This window comes from Ornithodoros turicata, unplaced genomic scaffold, assembly GCF_037126465.1.
Source record: "Ornithodoros turicata isolate Travis unplaced genomic scaffold, ASM3712646v1 ctg00000969.1, whole genome shotgun sequence".
Classification (NCBI taxonomy): Eukaryota; Metazoa; Arthropoda; class Arachnida; order Ixodida; family Argasidae; genus Ornithodoros; species Ornithodoros turicata.
Window position 1 is genome coordinate 351,532 of NW_026999432.1, and position 21,882 is coordinate 373,413.

Here is a 21,882-nt window from a genome sequence, read left to right on the forward strand (position 1 = left end):
GGCTTTCTGAAGGGTCGTGTACTTCATCCTGGCGCGTTTGGAATTCGTTGATTCGCGACGAGCACGCGTAGATGACATGTAGGCCGGGCAGTTTAAATAAACTGAAGGCACAGGGCACCTGGCACCAATCGTAGCCGGTCGCTTTCGATTTCAGTCGTCTTCCCAGTGGCTCCATCACTGTGCGTGAGTTCCGCGACAATTCCGATTGCTGAAAATGCAGTTCGCAGACCTGCGAGAGTATGATGACGACCCTATTACAATCAACATGTAAGCAAGATCCCACAGCACATTTCAGTGAGGCAGTGGCTGAGGCAGTGAGGCAGTGGCTTAAAGTTTACGTACATACCTTTGAACGAATGCTCGGTTTAAAATCTGCGCGTGCGCCTTCAGCTATGATACCTTGAGATCTTCATCCTTTGGGAACGAGAACACATGCACTGATGGGCCCTCGTCGTGGTTGTCTCGACAGAGAGGAACGCAGCACCGGCCCATGTGGAACTCACTCACCAACGTCGTTTCAGTTAACGACACTGCCTACCTCCACATAGAGTGTTCCAAAAGCATGCGTACATGTCACTCGAGAAACCTGACAATGCTGTAGCGACGCACAGGCCAAAATCTCACGAAACAGACACTAGAAGTATGGAGAGATGACCGGCAAGTTGCACAACGCTTGCATCAGCATGCATCGGGCTATCGGACTCGGGATCAGGCTCGGGCAACTAGCGTTAATTACGTCATACGCTGAGAGAGGGAAGTATGAAGAGGCCTTGTGTTATCTAGGTGGTGTTGCGTGGTGTCGTCAGATTGAAGTAGGTACGTTTCTCGTGCGCATTGGAATTCCGTTTAGTTACACTCTTGCATTTCGTCGAAATCTATTAGGGTGACGGACACTATACACTGTCGGCCATCCGTGTTTGTGGATACTTTACTGTCTACAACGAAGCAGGCGTGTTTGTTGCGTGTCTACACTCTTGGATATGGAGCATGTGGTTCGCGATGGAGTTTTAATACGACTTCATGACTTTCCTGGGAGGGAGGGAGGCCAGCAGTGTATATGTTGGTCATGGTGTTTACTCTTTGTTTTTATTTTTTATTTTTTGAATGACACAGTTATGCAGAATTATATAGTGCGCCTCTATGTGACCCCTGTATTTTGTGTACACTTCTGGAGCATGAGTTCTGCGTAATCCGTCTTGTGTGCGTTTTGCATTTGCTGTTTGCAATTTCTTACTACCTGCCATTCTACCTTCAATAAATCCGAGTTAGTTGTTGTATTCTTTCAATATATAATTCTGGAAAGATTGTTACATTGAAGCACTGACATCAGGTGTGTGGGATTTTAACTTCGTACCTTCAATCAGTAGTTATCTAGGAGGGGATGTCCAAGTGGACGGCGTTGAGTCTCAAAACTAAATGTAAACCCGCAATTGGGAACCCATTTATTCAGGCTCTAGCAATCCAACGGTGCTTAGAACTGCATGACAGTGCATTTCACAGTGCAGTTCGTTAAATATGAAAACAGCGAACTATAGTTGCATTTGGGGGACCTTCTTTGTCAGTGCTCACTTTTAATTTCGAACCATTCGGTGTATGACACCAGCTTGCTTGCGTTGTCGCTAAAATGTCGTTCGTTAATGCCATGGAGGTAAGGTTAACGCGCGGATGAGTACGCCGCCGATCTGCGCTGAACGACGTCGCCGCCGGCCCAAAATGGACCCATCGCCGCCGCCGACAAAAATGGCGTCGGCGCACAAATCTAGTTGACATACGGGGTGGAAGCACCGTAGCTCGATCGTGAAGCTAATTCTCCTTCAAGCGAGTAACCCATGCGATTTTGTATCCCGTTCCGTCGTACAACTGACCAATATGGTGACTTGATCTGTGCAGTACGGCAAGAACCAAACGCACAAGACACAAGTTTTTATCACATTCTACTAGCAAGTTCTGAGAAGACTTGCTAATATACTTGATACATGCCTTATTTTCCACACCTGTGACGAATCTCCAACGGAGATTACGTTTTGCACCTATTTCAGTCCTCACGCACAGACGTTTCAACGTTCGCCTCCATTATACTGGCAGACCGTCGTCACGAGGCGTCCAGAAGAAACAAGTGACAAATGTTGACAACACTCTGCACCTTACGATATGCGAAACGTATGTGCGATACGTACGTGGCATTTGAATGAAAACAGAGCACTGAAATAATTTTCCTAGTCATATTTTACTAATTGATCAAGCACAAGCTTCACAATAAACGTAGCGCCCTACAGTACACTAGATGCGCAGATCCTTCGGTAGATTAGAAAAGCGTATGCTATATCATAAGAACGAACTCCAAGGGGACTCACGACGGCAAATATACAGCACTTCCAGATGTCGCCACGACATTTGTTGATGAGACAACTCCGTTATTTCGGCTTACACTGACCTGACAAGATGAGGCATCTATCCCAGCGTTGTATGCGAAGCCCTCGAAACGCGCTTCACATCGGAGTGCTTGTGGAATGGAGTCGTGTCCCCTTCTCTCTTTTTAAAGCTCTATGCTAGAGTGTCGTTTTATTCCTCCCGTAGCACTGACCACGATATCGATATCCCACGCGAAATAGTGGCGTACTTTGACTTATACTCGGTGGAATACATGACCTGGAGCATACGTCGGATGTTGAGAGTATGCCGAACCCTCTCTGGAAAAACGCGAATACGCCATTTCTTTCACCACCAGTCAGAGCATGGCCTTGAGAAAAGAGATGCCGTTATTGGACGGCTCCTTTCGATTCTGAGTGCCCCTCTCAGTCCTCCAGTTAGGGAGTGACGTCACTCGTCCTGAGCCTCTCCAGCTGCGGACGTAGCGCTGATCTTTAAAATTTGTTTATTTAATATCTAAACACTTTTTCAGGTGAAACAATAGCCAACTATAGAATCTATACCGATGCCGAACATAGCGGTGTCTGTTTCATACATGGGTTTACGAATGAGAACGTCCCTTTGAGCCGCGCGAGATTCGCCCCGCGTGTGAGATTAATTCCACAACGGGGGATTATACCACTCAAAAGTGTATTTCGTGATTAAAACGCAAACTGACGCCACGATAACGTTTATCTTTCACACAGACGGAGAGAGTTTCGTACTGCGTCTACAGCTGTAGTTTCATGAAGAGAGGACATTATTATGATGGAACAGCTTGCTGGGTGAGCAACTTTAACAACTTCCAAGAGTCATAAGTGCTTACAAGCTAAAAACGATTAAAAAAAGAGTACAAGGAGGACACAGAATGAGACAAACACAGCACAGTCAAGGTAAATATAGATGGTAGCGGAGCTTGCATTGGCCACCAGGTCTTCAAGGGCGGCCATGATAAAGACCGTCAGCGCCATCCATCCATTGCGGGGCAAACTACAAATTCCGTCGTAATGACGTCACCTGGTACGTCACCATTACGTATAGCGCGGGGTGGGCGCTCGCGCTGCGCGTGCGTTCCATCGCGATGTCGAGCCGCGGAAAGTCAGAACCGCTGTTGAAAGCAAATCCAAGAGCAAAAAACTCTAACAATTTGTAAACAGAGAAGAATCAACACTAGCGACATGCATGCACCACAGGAGACTGGGGGCTTGCTTTCTTTTATCACAGGTAAATTCGTCATTCCGTTGTAAACATTATAAATACCCACATGTGACAATTGATGTTCTGAGGCTGGAACACAGTGACCTTTCAGTGACTTCCATCTTTCATCATAAATACCCACGACAGAATAATGTGCAAAATAGCCAGTATGACAGTCCATGTACTCAATAAGCACGAAAGGATAATGTACAAATTCCAGCAAACACAGGTGGGACCCAGGACCTTAATGTCCAATGCATGCTGCTATAGCTGTCCTCATGTACATCTGGAACTTTCCACATATCTCTCGTGCAAAGAAGGTGGAACTGAACATATTTGCACTTGAAGATCACATTATATGATATTTGCATACTGTGTGGTGCTATGTCTGCCCACAGTTTTTGGCACTGTAACGAATGCTATGGGGGAATAAGAAGGCAGAAGTCCATTAGCTCATTTTAGAAGTCTGTGATACTTTATCTTGCAAAACAGGCACAACAGCATCAGCTTCCAGCAATGACAACCTTGTTCAGTGTGTACACACCCTGCTGATGACTACTTCTACTTTGATTACAACAGCATTTTTATATTAAAGGGATGTCAAAGCATCGACAATGTTCTGTGCTTCTGCTATTTTGTGCACATTTTGCCATGTGGTGTAGATTTTCAAGCTGCACAAGGTGCTTAGCCCTGCACATAACTGCTCCTACATACTTGCACACAACTACTGCACTCAGCGCAGGATTCAAAATATAATATTATGTGCTAGGAATCTATGTACACAGGTATACACTTCATACGTATCAAAGAATAGGCAAACTGTTGAAGATTCAAAATAGAAAATGTATGCTAGGTATCTATGTACACAGGTGTAAAAACACTAAACATATAAATAATTGGCACATACTACTGAACTCTGCATGGCTGTCAAAATACAAATAACACAGTAAGGAGCTATGTGCAAAAGTGCACTTTGACAAATCGTATGCTTCACAGGAATGAAAGAATTACAAGAGATCATGTGTAATCTAGGTTACAACTGAAAGCACTGGATAGACAACAGAACCATGCATATCCCTATGCATGGAAACAAAACGTCTGGTTACATCACAACAACGTGGAGAGATTACGAACTTAGTCTCGCTGGCTTCTGCAATGCCTTCTGACGTAACGTACTACTTCGTACTTCCTCATTCCTTTCTCGTGCAAACCAGAACAGTCGTACCCTCAGAAAAAAGGGAAATAGATCATCATACACGGATGAAAAACACAAACTCAACGTCTTTGGCACAAGTATGTCCAACGCTTTACACAGCTCGGACCTGACCCCTTGCGAGGTGAGCAATGTCTTAACGTTGGCTTTGAAGGCTTCCTCACACGCACCCACAAACGTCGCAAAGGCAGGAAGAGGAACCGACAGCTCCAAAGTCAGTACTGTCCACATTCTTGACACTCAAATAAAGCAATAGCTGGCTACTGTCCTCAAATATGGCATTCCCCCGAGGAATGTCCCAAGTTGGACTTGGTGGTTTGAAATTGAAAAGACGACGATGAAGAAGGAAACGGCTATGAACAGTCACAAAGTGCGCAGTCAACGTACAGCAAACTCGTAGCTAACTACATGGAGAGCGACAGGAACCGGAGGAGTACTGGGCTCTGTCTATAATCTTACGTATTACTTTACGATTACGATTACTTTGCTTTACGTATTACTGGCAGACCGCGCGAATTGCTACATTAAAAACATGCATATTGTATTAGTACAGACATTATTCGCGCCTCCGATTAAATTATTGTTGTTTACCTTCGTAGTTTGCCCCTCAACAACCACACTCGCATGTGTATCATGAAGGGCGCAGGGTTGCTAACACAGATTTCGTATTTTTCCCGCCTTCGCTACCATTTATATTTACCTTGGCACAGTCCTGTGTTTGACTCGTTTTTTGTCCCTTTCGTTTTCCTCTTGCAGTGGGGTTTTTTACCCGGCTGGATCACCAACCCGCCTGGATTTTAACTTTATTTCAGTATATTCTTGCGAGCACCAATGAGTCTGTTTTAGTCAAAAAAAAAAAGAGGGGAAGGAAACTGGCTTTAAGCCGACATTGGGAGACGACAGAACTGTAAAGTAAGTCTTAAAGTTACAGCTCAGTCATCTACAGTAATTACTGTATTGAAATAGCTTTAGAAAGTACTAATTGTAACCTAATTACATTTTGCCTGTATCTCACGGGCCTTTACAAAGACCGAGGATTTTCGACTGCGTTCACATTTCCGTTTGTCTTTTAGCTGCTGGCATTGCACGTATTTTAGTACTCATTTAGAGCATACTATACTCAAAGAGGGAGTGCATTATGCACGTGGACACTCACTTCAACCAGTCAACGTTAAGTAGTTTGAGGTGGGATAACTAGCCTTATACGGGAGGTGACTAAATTGAAAAAGATTGACGTGAGGTGATGTGAGAAAAGGTTTCAGTCAAAAACTTGAGGTGAGGCAAAACATGTGGTGCCAGGTAGAGGCCTTTTAGCTAATAAAAATATTAACTTTTAAATCATACAATGAACCTGAATAAAAACCTTCTTAAATCTGCAATAGAAAAAAATAAATAGGCATGGGGTATTGCGCATTATGAGGCAGCGCAGACATCGAGAAAGGTGACCTTTGAATCACTACAACAACAACAACAACAACAATAATAAATGATGACGATGATGGTGGGTTTCACCGCGGTTTTGTTGCACCTGCGGGCTTTTCTCACACAAGTGTTCTCGTTCTCCCAGTTTTCCCCTTCCTTTTAATTACGACAGTCAGTTAATGTATGTGTGTTGCTTAAGATATAGGCTTCTCATTGCTGTAGTTACGTGTCCCCTACGCCGTTGAAATAGAACTTGACCCTCTGTATTCAAATTTCCGGTGTATTGTACAAAAGTCCATTTCTTCATTTGTGCCGGTGAGGTATAAGAAAATGAACCTAACTCATCCGTGGTACACAAGAGAAATTCTGCATATGAAGCGGCGTGTAGTGATAATTAGGACTCGTTTGTCTACAAGGTGAGACGTTGGGTGTGTTGGAACATAGTTGTAGTATAGTAGCGCGATGAAAACACGGACACAGAGGAGAACAAACTAGCGCTTTCTTTCAACACTTTGGAAAGATGCACATAAACACATAGGCCACACAGAACCCACAGAAACCTGCCGTCACATTTCGTTCCGCCGGAGAAATGCTATGCCCTTTCCAGATAGGTTGATCGACGGTGTCGCCACACATTCATCTCCCAACTCTTTGTCGTCAACATTATGTGAATGTTTTTTTAGTCTTTCATTGAGGCAGCGCCCCGTCTGACCAACGTTATAATTCCCGCACGACAACGGCGTCTTATAGACTACATTTATTGTACACTGCACCGGTGGGTTTCTATGCTTAATAGTACACGCACCGAAAACAGCATCATCGACTAGCTTTATCCCGGACAATTTTCTCAATTTTTCTGGAGCTGAAAAAATCACATCCATATCCCATCTCTCACATATATGCTCCAATCTATGGGATATATTATGAATATAGGGGATCACTGCCATCCTTCTTGGTAACCTTTCATTACTACTATGAGGGGGTTTCTTACCGTACATTTTATTACACATGCCCTCGGTCACCGATACCAAGATACTACTCGGGTACCCTGCCTCAACCAATCTTTTCACTTGGGATCTAAAACTTCCTTCCAGACGATGGTGGCACGACTTACTGAACGCATTTTTCATACATAGACTCACTATGCCTCTTTTTACATGCTTAGAATGGGACGAGGTATAAGACAGTAGCGGTTTCTTACCCCTTGGGCTGTAAGCCCAACAAAACATGTTTATCCTGGAACTCTAAACTCAGGTCCAAGAACTGATCGTTTGCCTAAGAATCCATGTGATGCACCGAAATGTTATTTCTACAACTTGATGGCCAGTCTTAGACAGAAGCTCAGCTCTGCGAAATCGTTTTACTACGGAGTGTCCTTGTCGGGCTTCATGAAGTCCAATCCTAAAAAATTCTGACGTTCTATACTACCCAAGACTACTGAGTGCACTTCGGCGAAAGCAACTTCACATACAAAAATACATGCCTCAACACCTCGTAGTTTTTGTATACTCGAATTTTAAACATCGCGCTTCACTCCGACACTGGCACACGTAGCGTCAAACCAAGAGAACGTACGCATATATTGAAAACTCATCTCGGCATACCACTGCGATGACATCACACGTCCATGCAATCAACACTCAGAATGCCGTCATATGGTCGCTCACTACTGCAACAACTTTCTGCAAGAACCAACATTTCTACGCCAATATACTGTTGTCACAACACGGTAAAGCTTTTTACACCCTTAAGGGTGTTTCTAAACTTTCCCATGGCGAATACCTTTTGGGGTGTTCCTGAGCACCCTTTCCAAAAAGGTGTCATTTCGGAAAAACACGCGTCCAGTATGAAATAATCGTAATAATAGAAGCTAGTGCGCCGTGCTGCATTTCTAATTGCTGCATTTCGTGCTTCTTTCTTGAACCTGTAACCTGTTTCTTCTTCCGACGTGCGTAGTCAAACTCTACGAAATTTTACCTGGTGCCAGACCAGGATCGAGCCTGCGATCCTGAGCACAGCGAGCCAACACGTTACCGACTGAGATACGGACGCTCATTTTTTTCCCCACGTTTATTATGGTTCATGGTGCTATACGTACAGACTCACGCAAGCGATACTCATTTTAGGGTATTCATTCTTCGTGCGCATTACTACAGCATTTACATGGAACAAGCTGTCACTGCAGGTGAACTGGAATCGATAACGGAACCCTAATAATTGGGGGACACATCGTGACAGGCTGTGTTGTTTGTTTGTTTAGTGTGTTGTGTGTGTGTTGTTTATTTGACCCGTCAATCTGGGGCTTACGTTATAGATATATGCATCTGGCGCCTGTTTCCTCACCGACCTATCCGTTAGTTTGTTCCGTTTGTAAATTAAGAAATATGTTGTGGGCACAGGTTGTTCCTCGCAGACACAGCAACTCGAAAACGGTGAACCTATTGAATGCAGTTGGAACGAAAGCTCAAAATAGCTATTTTGTATTGAAACCCACCAGCATGAGTGTGCACGCTTCTTAGTTGTGAATGTGAGCGCTCATAGGTCCGTGCTGCCTTCGAAGTTCTAAATATGCTACTTTGAGAACAGCTCCTTGCAGCATAATCACTCGTCCTCTTTCGGCATTATTATGCATGAACCACACCGTCACCTTAAAAAGACGGCGTCGCCAAACACGAAATTTTCACAAACTGTTCATGTGCTTCATCACGATGAATGCTGAAGGCTCATCTACCACTCTGTTGTTTCTTGCTTACGTTGCCTACTTCCTGCGTGCCCGACGCGTATAGAACTTCCTCTTCAAGCTGAAGCCGATTCGCGGCTCAACATTTCAAAAGCAAAGTTTCCGAACTCTGCTGCACGTAGCAGAACTTCCCTCTCAGTTGCTGAATGGTAGATGAAAAGCTGACTCCTTGGCTCCGCTGTGCTTCCTCCTTCAACGTCCATGTTTGAAAAAGCACCCAGCATACAGAAATTGCGGAAACCACCCGGACTTACGACGTGGACTTTCCTCCAATAAACGTAGCGGGTGTTTTACGTCGTACACTAGGGAAAACTTATGCATCGTAGCTAGACTATTGCGCTGATCGGACGAGTTGAGGGCTGCAAGCGAAACCGCTTTTCGGCTCCTTGTTTAGAATAGTTTGCAGCTCCGCAGGAACGAAACATTTCAATTGTAACTTGGAGGCGCCATGTAGGTTCGTCATCCTTATAAACAAAAACATTTAACAGGCTCTAGTCAGAGTCCCTTCAACGAGAGGTACGTCGATGCATGCGCAAAGCGAGCGCTGGAACAAGTCTGATCATCATAGCTGGGGGAGAATGAGTGGATCCACCTCCTTGTTCCTTTCCGCAGGTCAGTCCCGCTTCCCACACATCGTGCTAATAAGACATTGAGCGTAGTCTTGCTGAGCGCGTCGATGATTTTGGTCGCTTATACACGTCGTGCGGTGGTGGTGGTGGTGGGGGTGTAACTGCTTGCATTAGTCGGCCTCGCAAGGCGGGCAACGTCACGACTAACGCACGTCGTGCAGCTTGCTTGTGCTTCAGAGGGGGTGTGGCACCAATGAATGATGCACAAGCAACAATAGATTCGCTGTGTGAAAAAGAGGCTATCTGTGCTATTACTGTCTCGGTGTGTTTCTCCCGAGTGCAGGAAAAAGACGTCAGATGACGATGATTGGAGAATGTGCTGGTCTGCTATCCATATCAGCTTTGCGACTCAGCGAAGTCCTCGTCGGCGAATGTCATGCGCTCCTGTGGCGCGTGGTTTTGGTTTCCACTCATTTACATAGCGAAGTTCGGATTTGGATATCTCGCGGCACGCTCTCTAAGAGATAGATTTATAAAATTTCTAAGTGACAGAATGGCTTTGAACGAGGACTGACTCTCATTCAGCTCTAAGAGTCAATTGATATATTTCACATAATTAGTCATCTTGTAGTTGCATACGCCTTTCGAGGGGATGTCCGCTCTGACGCATACCCCACATTTGAATGCACCTTCTAACTCTATAATAAAAATTATAATAATGAAACGTCCTGTATAAATATATACAACTGTTATCAATCAATCACCTTCGTGCATCCGCAAAATCTGTTGTTTTTGCAAGTAACCAGGAACGCCCGCTTCAATAAAACAAAATCCAGTTTTCTTAACATGGTGGCAGTCAGTCAATAAACACGAAATATGACTTGTATAGTCTGTAATAATGCCCAACTGTGTTTCAATCGGTGGTTAGCGATACACCTCAAGGAGTGGGTGGCGCTTTAGATATCTGCAGGTCCCTTTAATGGCCGTTTCTAATACACGGCTGTGCTTGATCACGGCTGCCGCCGTACTCAATATTCTCTCTTCTTACCAGGTACCGAAATAGACGGATTAATGATGCACGCTTCCCCTATTTGCGATATTATTTTAATCTTCAATTATTTCTTGTGTTGTTGTGTACCCACTTCTTCGAATGCAAAGACGCCGGTACAACAGTAGCACGCACAGACACTGGCTGCAGAGAGCGGTCAGCTGTCCGTCTCGCTTTGTTCTCAAATTGCTCCAGTGATGTCACCTGTCATGTCGCCGGGTTGATATCAGGAGAACGAGCTCGTCAACAGAGGGTACTCTTAAGTGGGCACTCCTGGATAATTTTAATGTATCATCAAGGTGACGTCGTTTGAAACACTCTGAAGTTGATGGAGGCACTAAAATCTCCAAACGTGTCCAGCGTTCTAGACAGTGACCAAGACCCAGCAAAGTGACTGACGCTGCCGTCGCGAGGACGCTCCAATCCCGATGTGCTTCCTGAGGCCAGATACGGTGGTGTAGTGGATGGACTTCGAAGTTGATTTCAGTGGTGACGTACAGTTCGACTCCAACTCTGCTTTCTCAGGATTCGGTAGCCGTTTCCAAGTCTGTTTTCTCTTGGCCATGTTTTAGCCATTTTTTAAAGACGCGAGCCCAGTAATGGCGGCGACGGTGGACCACGGCGCCCGGCCTACCGTCCTACTTCGAGTCTGGCTCCCTGGATTTCCACTGCCGGCCTCGCCTTCATCTTGACGTTCATCGTTTTCAGGTGCCCTGCGTCGGTCAGTCACAGCATATGTGTGTTCCTAGACCCAGCTTTGGTTGTCCGGATGTCAGCGCAGGTAAAAGGTGACTTCGACGACGAACAAGTAGGTTGAAGCTGGATCTCAGGCATACAGGTGCAGCTGTTGTCAGTCTCCCTTCAGGTCTCCATCCCGGCTCCCGCTCTGGTGCTCATAATTTTCGTGTGTTACAGAATTGAACGATAATCATACGACATGTTCATGAGGAGACACTGATTATGCGTCGAAGGTCTTTGTCCGAAGCTCTTCGTTTTCTTTTTTTAGAAAAGTGAACTTTTAGTTTCACACGAAGCCTCAACCGGGATGAGCGTAGAAATGCGGGGTAGTTGGTAACTGTACATAATGATAAACGGAACGCAGCCAGGAACACGGACGAGGAAGTGCACAAACGAACTGCTGACTCTCAACTAACAAAAGTTTACTTAAGTAAGTATTAAGTAAGTTTTTTAAGTTTACACATTTAAATACAAAAACAAGACACAAGGAATGTGACAACAAACAACAACAAAATAGCAAAACAAAAAACTAGCTGCTCAAAACATGATGGTTGCGATCCGGGCACGTTTCCAAGATATTCCATTTCGGCTGATAAGAGTGCCAATGACGGTGTGCTAACACAGTGATCTTCGTCTGACGTTGTGATTAAGAAGGTCTCCAGAATTTCCCGAGCAATGCGCGTTTCGAACTCGCCCTCTATTGTGGAATTATTCAATAGCGGGGAGCACCCATAGGTCTTGCAGTGAAGAGCCAGCTGTCCTGATGGAGTGGTGCTGCGGACCAATGCCCTGTGTTCGTTCAGTCTAATGCTAATGCAGCGCCCAGTCTGGCCTATGTATGTGGTTTACATACGTAGGGCGTACATACAACATAGGGCGTTGGTCCGGAGCGCCACTCCATCAGGACACCGGGCTCTTCACTGCAAGACCTGTGGGTGCTCCCCGCTATTGAATGATACCACAATAGAGGTTGGGTTCAAAACGCGCGTTGCTCGGGAAATTCTGGAGACCTTCTTAATCACAACGTCAGAGGAAGATCGCTGTGTTAGCACACCGTCATTGTTCCTCTTATCAGCCGAAATGGAATATCTTGGATCGTGCCCGGATCGCAACCATCATGTGTTGAGCAGATAGTTTTTTGTATTGCTATTGTGATAAGGTGTTGTGACATTCCTTGTGTCTTGTTTTTGTATTTAAATGTGTGTTGCAAGTAAACTTGTGTTAGTTGAAAGTCAGCAGTTCGTTTGTGCACTTCCTCGTCCGTGTTCCTGGCTGTTTTCCGTTTATCATTATGCTCAACCGGGATGCCGTACCAAATCTGCAGCTCGAGATGGGGAAGGTTAGCGAAACACAGTGGATGGAAGTAGGCCCGATAGCGCTTTGAAAAGTCATAGGTCATAAGGTGCAAACGCCATCACATTGAATAGAAGAAACGTGTCAGTTACTCCTTCACCTTTTACAGACTGCGTTGTTGAAAGAAAGCAACGTTCGGCCCTAGCAAATTTGTTTTGTTTGCCGTCCTATATGAAATGTACACCATCTGTTAAATGACTGCGTTGGCATCCCGACACAGCCGGGGGGTTTGCACACCACGTGAGGAGTTTCACCTCCTGTGTCTCAACCTGTATGGCACTGCTACGTGTGTACACAGCTGCTCCCCCCTCAAAGTTAATCTGTTTTTTCTTCTTTCTTTTTTTTTGCCGACAGAACAGTGACAAACAACAATTTTATTTTAGACGATGGATGGGGAGTTTCATGGGCGTGGACGATACTGTACCCCATTGGTGATGGGGATGAAATGGGAAGCTCCATCACGATTAAGATAGGAATATTATGGTGTCTAAAGATATTAGCTCAATTTTATGGTGGAACAGTGACACCTGCAGCCAGCACTGAGATATTTCATTTTTTAATGAATCGGGTGGGTTGCATCACTTGTGTTACACTTCTTTTCTGCGTATATACTTGCTGTTGCTCGTTAGAGCTTAGAGCAACCATGCCTGAAGTGTTGTCGCTTATCAAATAAAGCGTCTTTGCTCCAATGCTTTCAGAGTGTACTGCTTGCGACACGGTTGTCTGAAATCTGGATCCAGTGGTATATCCCATCTCAACTCTCGAGGTTTTGCAAGATCATATGTTTCGAGTAAGAAACAAGCTAGCTAGCTAGCTTTCAATATAATATTGTAGCAACGTTTTCAACGACAGGCAAGTGTCGGAGACTGAGACTCACGAGTGTCAACAACATAAGAACAAGTTTAATCCCTTTCAAGTTCCTTTTATAACTCTGTCACAGCACAGGTTGCCAACTCCCAACCTGTCACGCAAACAATGGGCAGCGCCCTCTACATTTCCGCCTTTTGTCCGAAGGCAAGGTTACACGAAAACATGGATACACAATTCTTCAAGCTGTAGCGTTTCGACATGCGCGTGGCTACGTAGATACAAAAAGCCCGCAGTACGGCGAAAAAGAAGATTGAATACACTTGTCGTTATACTCGTCCACTGGTAAAGTCCTTTGAAGGTTTGCTTCGATGGGGGGAAGTCCGTAGCTGTCGAAAAACACGGCAGACCGGTCATAATTTTTCAGGTAGAGCACCCAGTCCTGGTCGCGCTTTCTTCATTCTTCCGTATTGATGATTAAATAGCCGGGTTTGCGTAAAACGTAGGGTTCGTCGGAAGCGCAAATGCCTCTCAGCATGGAGGAAGCGAGGGGGTTCAGGGACACGAGTTCCGAGATGCCGCCCTCGTACATCTTTTCTATGGGAAGGTGACCGTACGGTCCTTGTCGATGCACATGAGCTTGGGACACTCGAAAATCAAGAGGGCGGTGACCGCGTGTGGAAGGGCTTTAGCAAAGCGTAACTGCAGGCGAAGATTTCCCTTTCACCACTGGTTCAAATGCGAAGGAGAACAACACTTATCCATGTCCAAATTGAAGTAGAGAAGGAACCCGTTCGTTTTAAATCGGTTGTAGCTGTACTTGAAATGTTTTTCACCCAGTTCTTGCAAGAAGTTAAAGCAGGAAATTTTGATGAGGTCGTTCTTAAAGTCGTACTCGGCTCGCACTTGCTGGCCGTCCACGGAGAGCATCGAATGAGGCAGATCGTAATGGCGGAATTTGTAGGGGTTCGATTGGATGTCGCCGAGAAAGTCGGACGTGGCGAGCAGGGCGACGCATAGTATGGAAGCCACGTTTTCGTGGTAAACGTTTTCAAAGTGAGCGTCCAAGCTCCCGGCACTCAAACTCTGCACTTTGGTCTCCAATCCGGGTAACACGTAGATGGCCGGCGTGGTCTGAAGATGCCGCTCGTATTCCAAAAAGAGGGAAGGTGCCAGCGTCACCTTTTTCAAGTGTAACGTCATTTCTTTAATGTCCACCTCGTAACTGTACGTTTGCTTGTCGCTGGGGGCCGATATGAGTTTAAATTCATCATTGTTTAACAGGCAAACGACGCGAATTTCGACGGCAGGTATCATAAGGCGTGGCTGTTGAAACAGGTCGGTATTGATCTGTCCGACCAGGTTAAAGTATTTTCCACCCTTCGTCGCTTCGTAACGTTGTTTCGGACCGCAAGACGAAACGTCGTAATCGTTCTTTAAATGTTCGTCGTCCTCGACAAACAGTTCAACCGCGTGCACAGTTCCTTGAGCCAGGGGCGTGGAACCGAGCACTGCACAGCTAATTGGTGGAGAGTCAGAAGTTATACTCGAACGCAGCAGCGGCTGTGTTTCTCTGCCGGCAAGCTGCTCTGTGCATGGTGGTTGCTTGCCTGGGAACGCAGTGGCGTGTAGGCGTATGTACATTGCGGTTCAAGAGAGACTCATTGCCGCTCTATTGCACATGCTCCGGGGTTAGTTCCTCTTTCTTCAACTCTCACGCGAACGAAATATATCTCAGAACACCTCACCTAACCGACCCTCTTGCTGGACTCTCATAAAAACGTAGTATGTCAGAATACTTAACCTCACTGACCCTCGTGCTGGACCCTCACGAGAACGAAATATGTCCAAAACACCTAACCTAACTGGCGCTCGTGCAGGACCCCACACCAATCATCCCCAAATGTGCGTGAGTGCACGCGTGAAATCCAGACCAATTCACAAAATAAGCATGATCACGTGTAAAAAAGTGATAGTTCTCAGATGAGAATACCTGATATTCCATAGGCAATGGGGAAAAAAAGTAATGTGAAAATTCAGCTGTCCAGTCTCGTGAAGTGAAATATGTTCGCATACATGCCCGACCATGTCTGGCGTTGTCAAGCCCGTACCCGGCCCGGGCCCCGTGGCTGAACCCCGAGCCTGGCTCAGGCCCGACGAAAACACGCCAAGCCCGGCCCGGCCGGGCTCGGGCTTTCGGGTATGCCCGGGCCCGTGCAGTGCTCCAGCGTGGAATGAAGCACGACGTCCAAAATACTCGTGTAGGCATACAACTCGTTGGAACTGACGAGCTTGTTGTTCGCATAAACGGTGACCGTCTTAAACATGCCACTCAATAGGTGGTTTATTGGGAAAAAGACATCTTTCTCGTCCATTTTTTCCTCATCGTCGCGAACAATGCGCGCGGTCAAGGACACGAAACTGCCGTAGAGCTCAAAGTGTGCCCTTTGCAAATTTTGAATAGAAAATTCGATCACTGTATTATTTACCCCGTTGACTGGATAAAAGAGTTGGTACAAAGTATATTCCACGCCGTATTGAATGAAAGGAGGTTCGAATATTATCACATCACTCGTCAGACAGAGCGGCGACTGTTTTTTTGTCTTTCGTTGACGTCATGATGGGTCGGAGCGCACAGCGGATGTGTGACCTTCACGGCATACCAAAGATATCTGGAGGTGCGTCTTGCGTTGGCACCTTTTGTTGTCTTTTGCGACGTTTCTTTCCATTCTTGTTTTCAGAGCCCTCCACGGAATCCAGCACGTCTCTCCTCGTTGCTATGGCCGCCTTTTTTACTGCGCGCGATGTTCCTTCACCGTCGGCCAAATTCCGCGCCAAGCGCTTTAACGTTTTCTTGGCGATTGGTTTTATTTGCTGCCAGATGGGAACGATAAACTTGGATATGTTGCTCAACACACCACCCCCTCGTTGGAAAAGGCGTCCCGTGTACACGAGAATTATTTTGGGGGAATTACGGTACATATTTGAAATGCAACGTTAAATTGGTTCTACCTTTGGACCGCAGCGGTAAACGTCTTCCCGTTTCGTCCGCAAGAACGATCGTCACTGAGGGAATTTAGAATTGGGACAGGTTAAAATACTGGATGTTACCCACCCTGTAGGTGATGACGTGCTTGTCTTTCTCGTAATATAAGGGTAGTATTTTTAATATCGTTTTTTCCCGCTCCCCACGTACGTGGGTTCCACGATATTCGTGTAGACGATTATGTTGTGAAACAGGGGTTCCAGGAGTACCTCGACGGAGCTCGTGGCGTCCTCCTCCCCCGGGAACGGGGTACGCGATTTGCAGCCCAAAAGCACGGCCAGGTACTCGGAAAGTCTTAAGGAGGTGGTGCCCTTGGAAAGCCAAATTTTACATTTCTTTTCGATTCTGTCGATGCTGAAGCGCGCGCGTTCGCCTACGCGCTGGTTAATCGCATCCAGGAGTCCTTGCGGCATCGCATAATAGCCGGGAGGCAGATGTAGTTAAAAAGATTGAGAAATTTTTGACTTGATCGTGAAAGAAAATTGACGCGCTACGGAGAGAGAGACGCGTAGCGTTTCTCCGTGTCCCTCGACGGGTGTGAGATGTAGTAGGTTTAAAAAGGGTTCCGGTACGTGCAACCGTTTCGGCGTTTTCAGAGAGTAGACATTATCCGCCAATTCTAGTGAGGCGTCCAGCTTGTGCGTCTGGAAATACTTGTTGACTGTGTTACGTAGGGACTTGGTTTCCGAATTCAAAGTGACGTCGGTGAAAGCGACGGGTGCGACGTGCTCCAATAAGATGGAGGTGGCTTCGCGTTTGCTCAATTTGGGAGGCTTCACCGCACGACCAGCGCGATGCTAGCGCGATGCTAACAAGGCGCCGTGCGCCTGTGCGAGCCGAGGGTCCAATTTCATGGCTTTCACGTCTACGGGTAAGACGAAGTCCTATCGCGATTTATTGTATGCGAAAGAAGCGTTAAATTCTGAAAGGGATTTTCCCAAATCCCTTTCGAGATCCGAGGTGATACGAAAAGTTCTCCCGGCTTCGACCGTGTCCTCGAAAGAAACCCTAGATTTTCGCATATTGCCTTTCGTACCCAATATTTAAAAAATCGTTGCTGATGCTGAGATCCATCAGACTGACTTCATAGCGATTCGAGAGCTGAAGCGGGCTGTCGAAAGCTACCGTGAAGGCGTTAAGTTTATTTGAGGGAAACTTATCCATGCTGGCGTTCGAGAGCAGGTGGACGTAGATGTCTGACGTCATTTCCCAATCTTGACCACGTCACTGCTCGGAACCGAACTGTCGTGTTTTTGTCGTAACCGAACCAGCGAACCAAGGAGAAGCTCTGACTTTCTTCTTTCTCAGCACTTTCGTTACTGGCCAAGGCTGATTGGTGTCTTGGGTTACGACGAGTACCTCCTCCGGGTAGAAAGATCCGTCCACTTCCTTACCCCAATAATCTTCCAGGTGCACGACGGGAGGGGAGGTGTCTCTCAGGCGGAAGACGGTGAAAATCTGAGGCGACCAACTCCCTTCCGAGCTCTTATGAAAACATTTTCTGTGTAGTAGGACCCTCATTTATCCCGCACTTTGAGCTTCTTTTTCACGGAGGGTACGACGGGCTTCCCATTTATCTTATTGAACAGCTCCAATTCGTTTTCGGGCGTGACTTCGGACGGGCTGATGCCCACCTTCCTCTGTTTGGTGTTGTTGTAGTCGCGCACGATCTTGGGAAGCGCGGAAATGAAGTGGTATTTTCCAGTTACTCTAAACTAATGGAATATTCTGTCGCGTAAAGTTTGTATGATCCGTTCTGCCTGCGATGCCTTGATTACGGGAGAGAAGGTGGAATACATGTGGACCTTCTTGCGTGAGACCTTGACGATCTTGTTGTAGAATTCCTCTCCTCTGTCGCAAAAGATGCATGTAGGTGTGTTACCTCCCCGAAAAAGTCTTATCATGGCCCTTTTCATTTCGGCGCGGCGCTTCGTCTTCAGCGGGAGGGTGCGCACAAAGCGGAAGAGGGAATCGATCGCCACGAGAATGTAGCGGTAGCCACCGTTCAACCACTTGTAATTTGAAAATTCGGCGAGATCCAATTGTAACACGTGGTTGATCTTGAGCGCGATCATGCGAGACGCATGATCGCGCTCAAGATCAACCACGTGTTACAATTGGATCTATTAAACTTTCTTCTCACTGAATGGTGTAGCGTGTAGGCGTCCAGCTTTCTCAGAATGGTGAGAGCCTTGTTGTTGCTCATGTGACGCGCTTTTCTATAGCGGTTCTCACCTATTTCTCCCCCAAACCACCCTCTGGTTTCTCATATCCCTCCATAAGTCGTCCACGCAATGGAGGCTTGCTGCTGCTGCTGTTGAGTCTCAGGAGATTTGGGCAGAGAAATCAGGCGCAATAGTTTCGAGACTTTGGGGAACCAGGAAGGTTTCTTTCCTGTCTGACGTTGCAACAAATAATTGACAAGTACGTAAACGGAGGAGTGCCTGATGGGCTTGCCCGACACGGAGATACAGCCCTGGAAAGAACCTTCTTTAATTCCAAGACGACCCTTTTCGCTTCCTCTTCGTTCACCTCTGGAGAGAGGAGCGAATGGACAAAGTCATTTGTAGCGTCTTACGCCTTGTTTTTATTATCGTAGGGGTCGAATCCGTACTGCTTGAGTATGCGATACAGTGCTTGCAGTATCAGCTTCACTTTCACGTCGTCACTCTCCTTCGAGGAAAGAATGTTTCCGATGGAGGCAGTCACTTCAATTCTCTTGTGCCAGTGGCGAAAAGATTCAACACGGCAGAAAGTAGGAGAGGAACCACCGACGAAAGAATGCCCTGCCCTCGCTGCTGAGACAGATAGTGCTTCAAACATTGTGGATTCTTGTGAATCTTTTTGTAGGCAAGCCGTCGTAAGAAGCGTTTGTGCTTCTTCAAACGCGCGAACGTGTCTGGAGCTAGAGCCACCTTTCCATTCAATACATTGAGGCAAATTTCTAAGAGGCGTTTCATGTCGGACGAAGAAGAACGTCTCACATCTCAGAACGGAGGGGGTAGAGTGGAGAGTACTTTGAGTAAAGTCAGGTGAGGGCGGAGATTCATTTCGGAGCGTAGATATATTGACGTTCACCCGGGAAGATATTGCTACGCAACCTGTGGTCCTCGTTCGTATAGTTGTGAAGATCCACGAGTAAATAAGCGTGGGGCGACGACCTCAGTTGTTTATATGCGTCCAGGAAATACTCCAATCTTTTTCTGCCAAGTAGCTGTTGCCCGAAATGTTCCATCTGGTGGACGCTGCGCCACAGGTTGACGTAACTGGCGTTGTAGGATATAGTTCTAAAATGGCTACTGTCGATAAAGATGTTTCGAACTTGTAAGAAGATCGAAGCGTTGGCGTGGTGTGGACCCCGAATGAAAAGATCTGTCACCTCCTTCAAGGAATCGGCGTCGGTCATGTGATCGTCGACGACGATCAGCGTAGCGCGTAACGTGTCCCACTCTCATGGTAGCTCCTTGGTAAATTTTACGGAGTCCCCAAATTCGTCCTGCATACTCGGCGAAGTATATTTCTATACGTAGAATATTTGTGATGGAGGCTTGTCCACCACGTCGTTCAGGTTCCTCAGCACGTTCGCAGTGAACGTAGATTTGCCGCACATGGAGGGGCCGCTTAAGATACAGCGAAAAGGATGATGGAAACGAAACGGCTCGGGGGAAGACATGTTGCGTGTGTACACGTTGCACGAAGAAAAAGAAGAGACTGAGACTCATAGAGAAATGCATCACTTTTATTTACACGCCGTCGTCCTCTACATTGGAACTGCGTTCCCAATACAGATTATCCAGGCTAAAGTTAGACTTCTTTTTCGTCAGTCTGTCCGTCGCTAAGATGCGGTCGAGCGTTTGCAACCGTTTGTAAGAGATGCTTCGAGCATTTCTTGACGTGCTTGCAACCATTCCATGTAGTGGCAAAGAAACGAGAGCGAAATCGAAACGGAGAAGCCACCCGTTACCGCTAGGAGAGCGCGCGCGCAGTGGAAGGAGCAGAGAACGAAACCGAAACTGCCTGCGAGACCCCCTCCATGACTGCGAGGAGGACGGGCGGACGGCGCAGAAAACCCTAGGAGCGCGTATGCCTAGCTGCTGCGGGGCCCCAGTCACTTGCTCGCTGGATCTCGCGGAGTGCAGACATGCGCTCGGTTGCTCCGCAGTCCCCGCGCTGGCTCAATTTGTGCCTGGCTGCCGTGGGACTCTGCCATGGGGCCGGTTGCACCGTCCCCGCAGGGGAAGAGGTCAATGATTTGCCGATGTTTGTGTGTTGTTTTATCGCGCTCCTTTTCCCGCATGTTTGCCGTGCCCTGTACGCTCATGTTTAGACTTGTTTACCAGTGACCAATGAGTGATTTGCTGATGTTTGTGTGTTGCTTGACCGCGTTCGTGTTAAGCCTTTTCTCGCCTGTTTGCCGTGACCCGTACGCGCATGTTTAGAGTTGTTTAGCAGTAAGCAAGTCTTTTGTTCATGTTATCGCATGTTTAGCGATGTGTGCCCAGTGGTTCCCGCCTTGTGTTAGCGGCATAGTGTTGTGACGTCGTGGTTAGGCCTAAGTGATCGCCCCCCTAAGCCTTTTCCTCGATGTGTACTGTTTTCTCCGTGCTGTTCAGCAGTAGTGGTTAGACCTTTTCTCTCGCATGCCTAGACTTGTTTAGGAGTGTTGCCATTTTTACCTGCCACTAGTATCTTGTTGTTCTCTGTTTTTCTCGCATAGAGCTATGATGGTGGCGTCACCTAGTGTGATGCCTTGCAGCTAGGTGGCCACCTGTCGTCGATCTGTGCAACTGCCCGTCGCCAACTACCAACATGACGGACATGACATGCGTTCTGGAGCGGTTTGTTCGTCACAAAAACGTTGATTTTCAAACAAATTGTTTTCCTCAACTCTATCTCTGTATATTTTTTTTCTTTTTATGGACACAGGTTGCTGCCAACGCACAGCTTGGTCTGGATACAAGTTAGATGCTCCCAATTAGTGCGGTGACACCCTGGAGGGTGCTTATTAATGTGGGGGGTCCCAATTAGCTCTAATTGCTAATTAAATCGTGTTTAGACCAAGATGTGCGTTGGCGGCAGTCTGTGTCCAGTCATTACTACTGTCACTACAACACAGCACACACTGTATGTGTAAGGTGCATGTACAACGCATAGACCCTATTCTCATGTGCACAAGGGCTAGTGTACAGGAGAGCTGGTTCATGATTACAACATGAGCTCCGAGGCACAGATATCGTATAGTCTTGTTTTCCTCCGTGTCCTAGGTTTCATGTCGTTATTCCCATGTGTAACTCATTGACCCCGTGCCGGGCAGCTGGGGTAAAAGGAGACAATATTGTT

General features: G+C 46.6%; 1 protein-coding gene across 1 annotated transcript in view; it reads left to right on the forward strand.

Annotated features, from left to right (window-relative positions):
- Positions 1-21,882, forward strand: part of LOC135376012 (uncharacterized) — a 225,637-nt gene that overhangs the window by 193,373 nt on the left and 10,382 nt on the right. Inside the window, exon 3 of the mRNA XM_064608629.1 lies at positions 3,117-3,194. Coding sequence (XP_064464699.1) covers positions 3,117-3,194 — 78 coding nt within the window. The remainder of the gene's footprint in view (positions 1-3,116; positions 3,195-21,882) is intronic.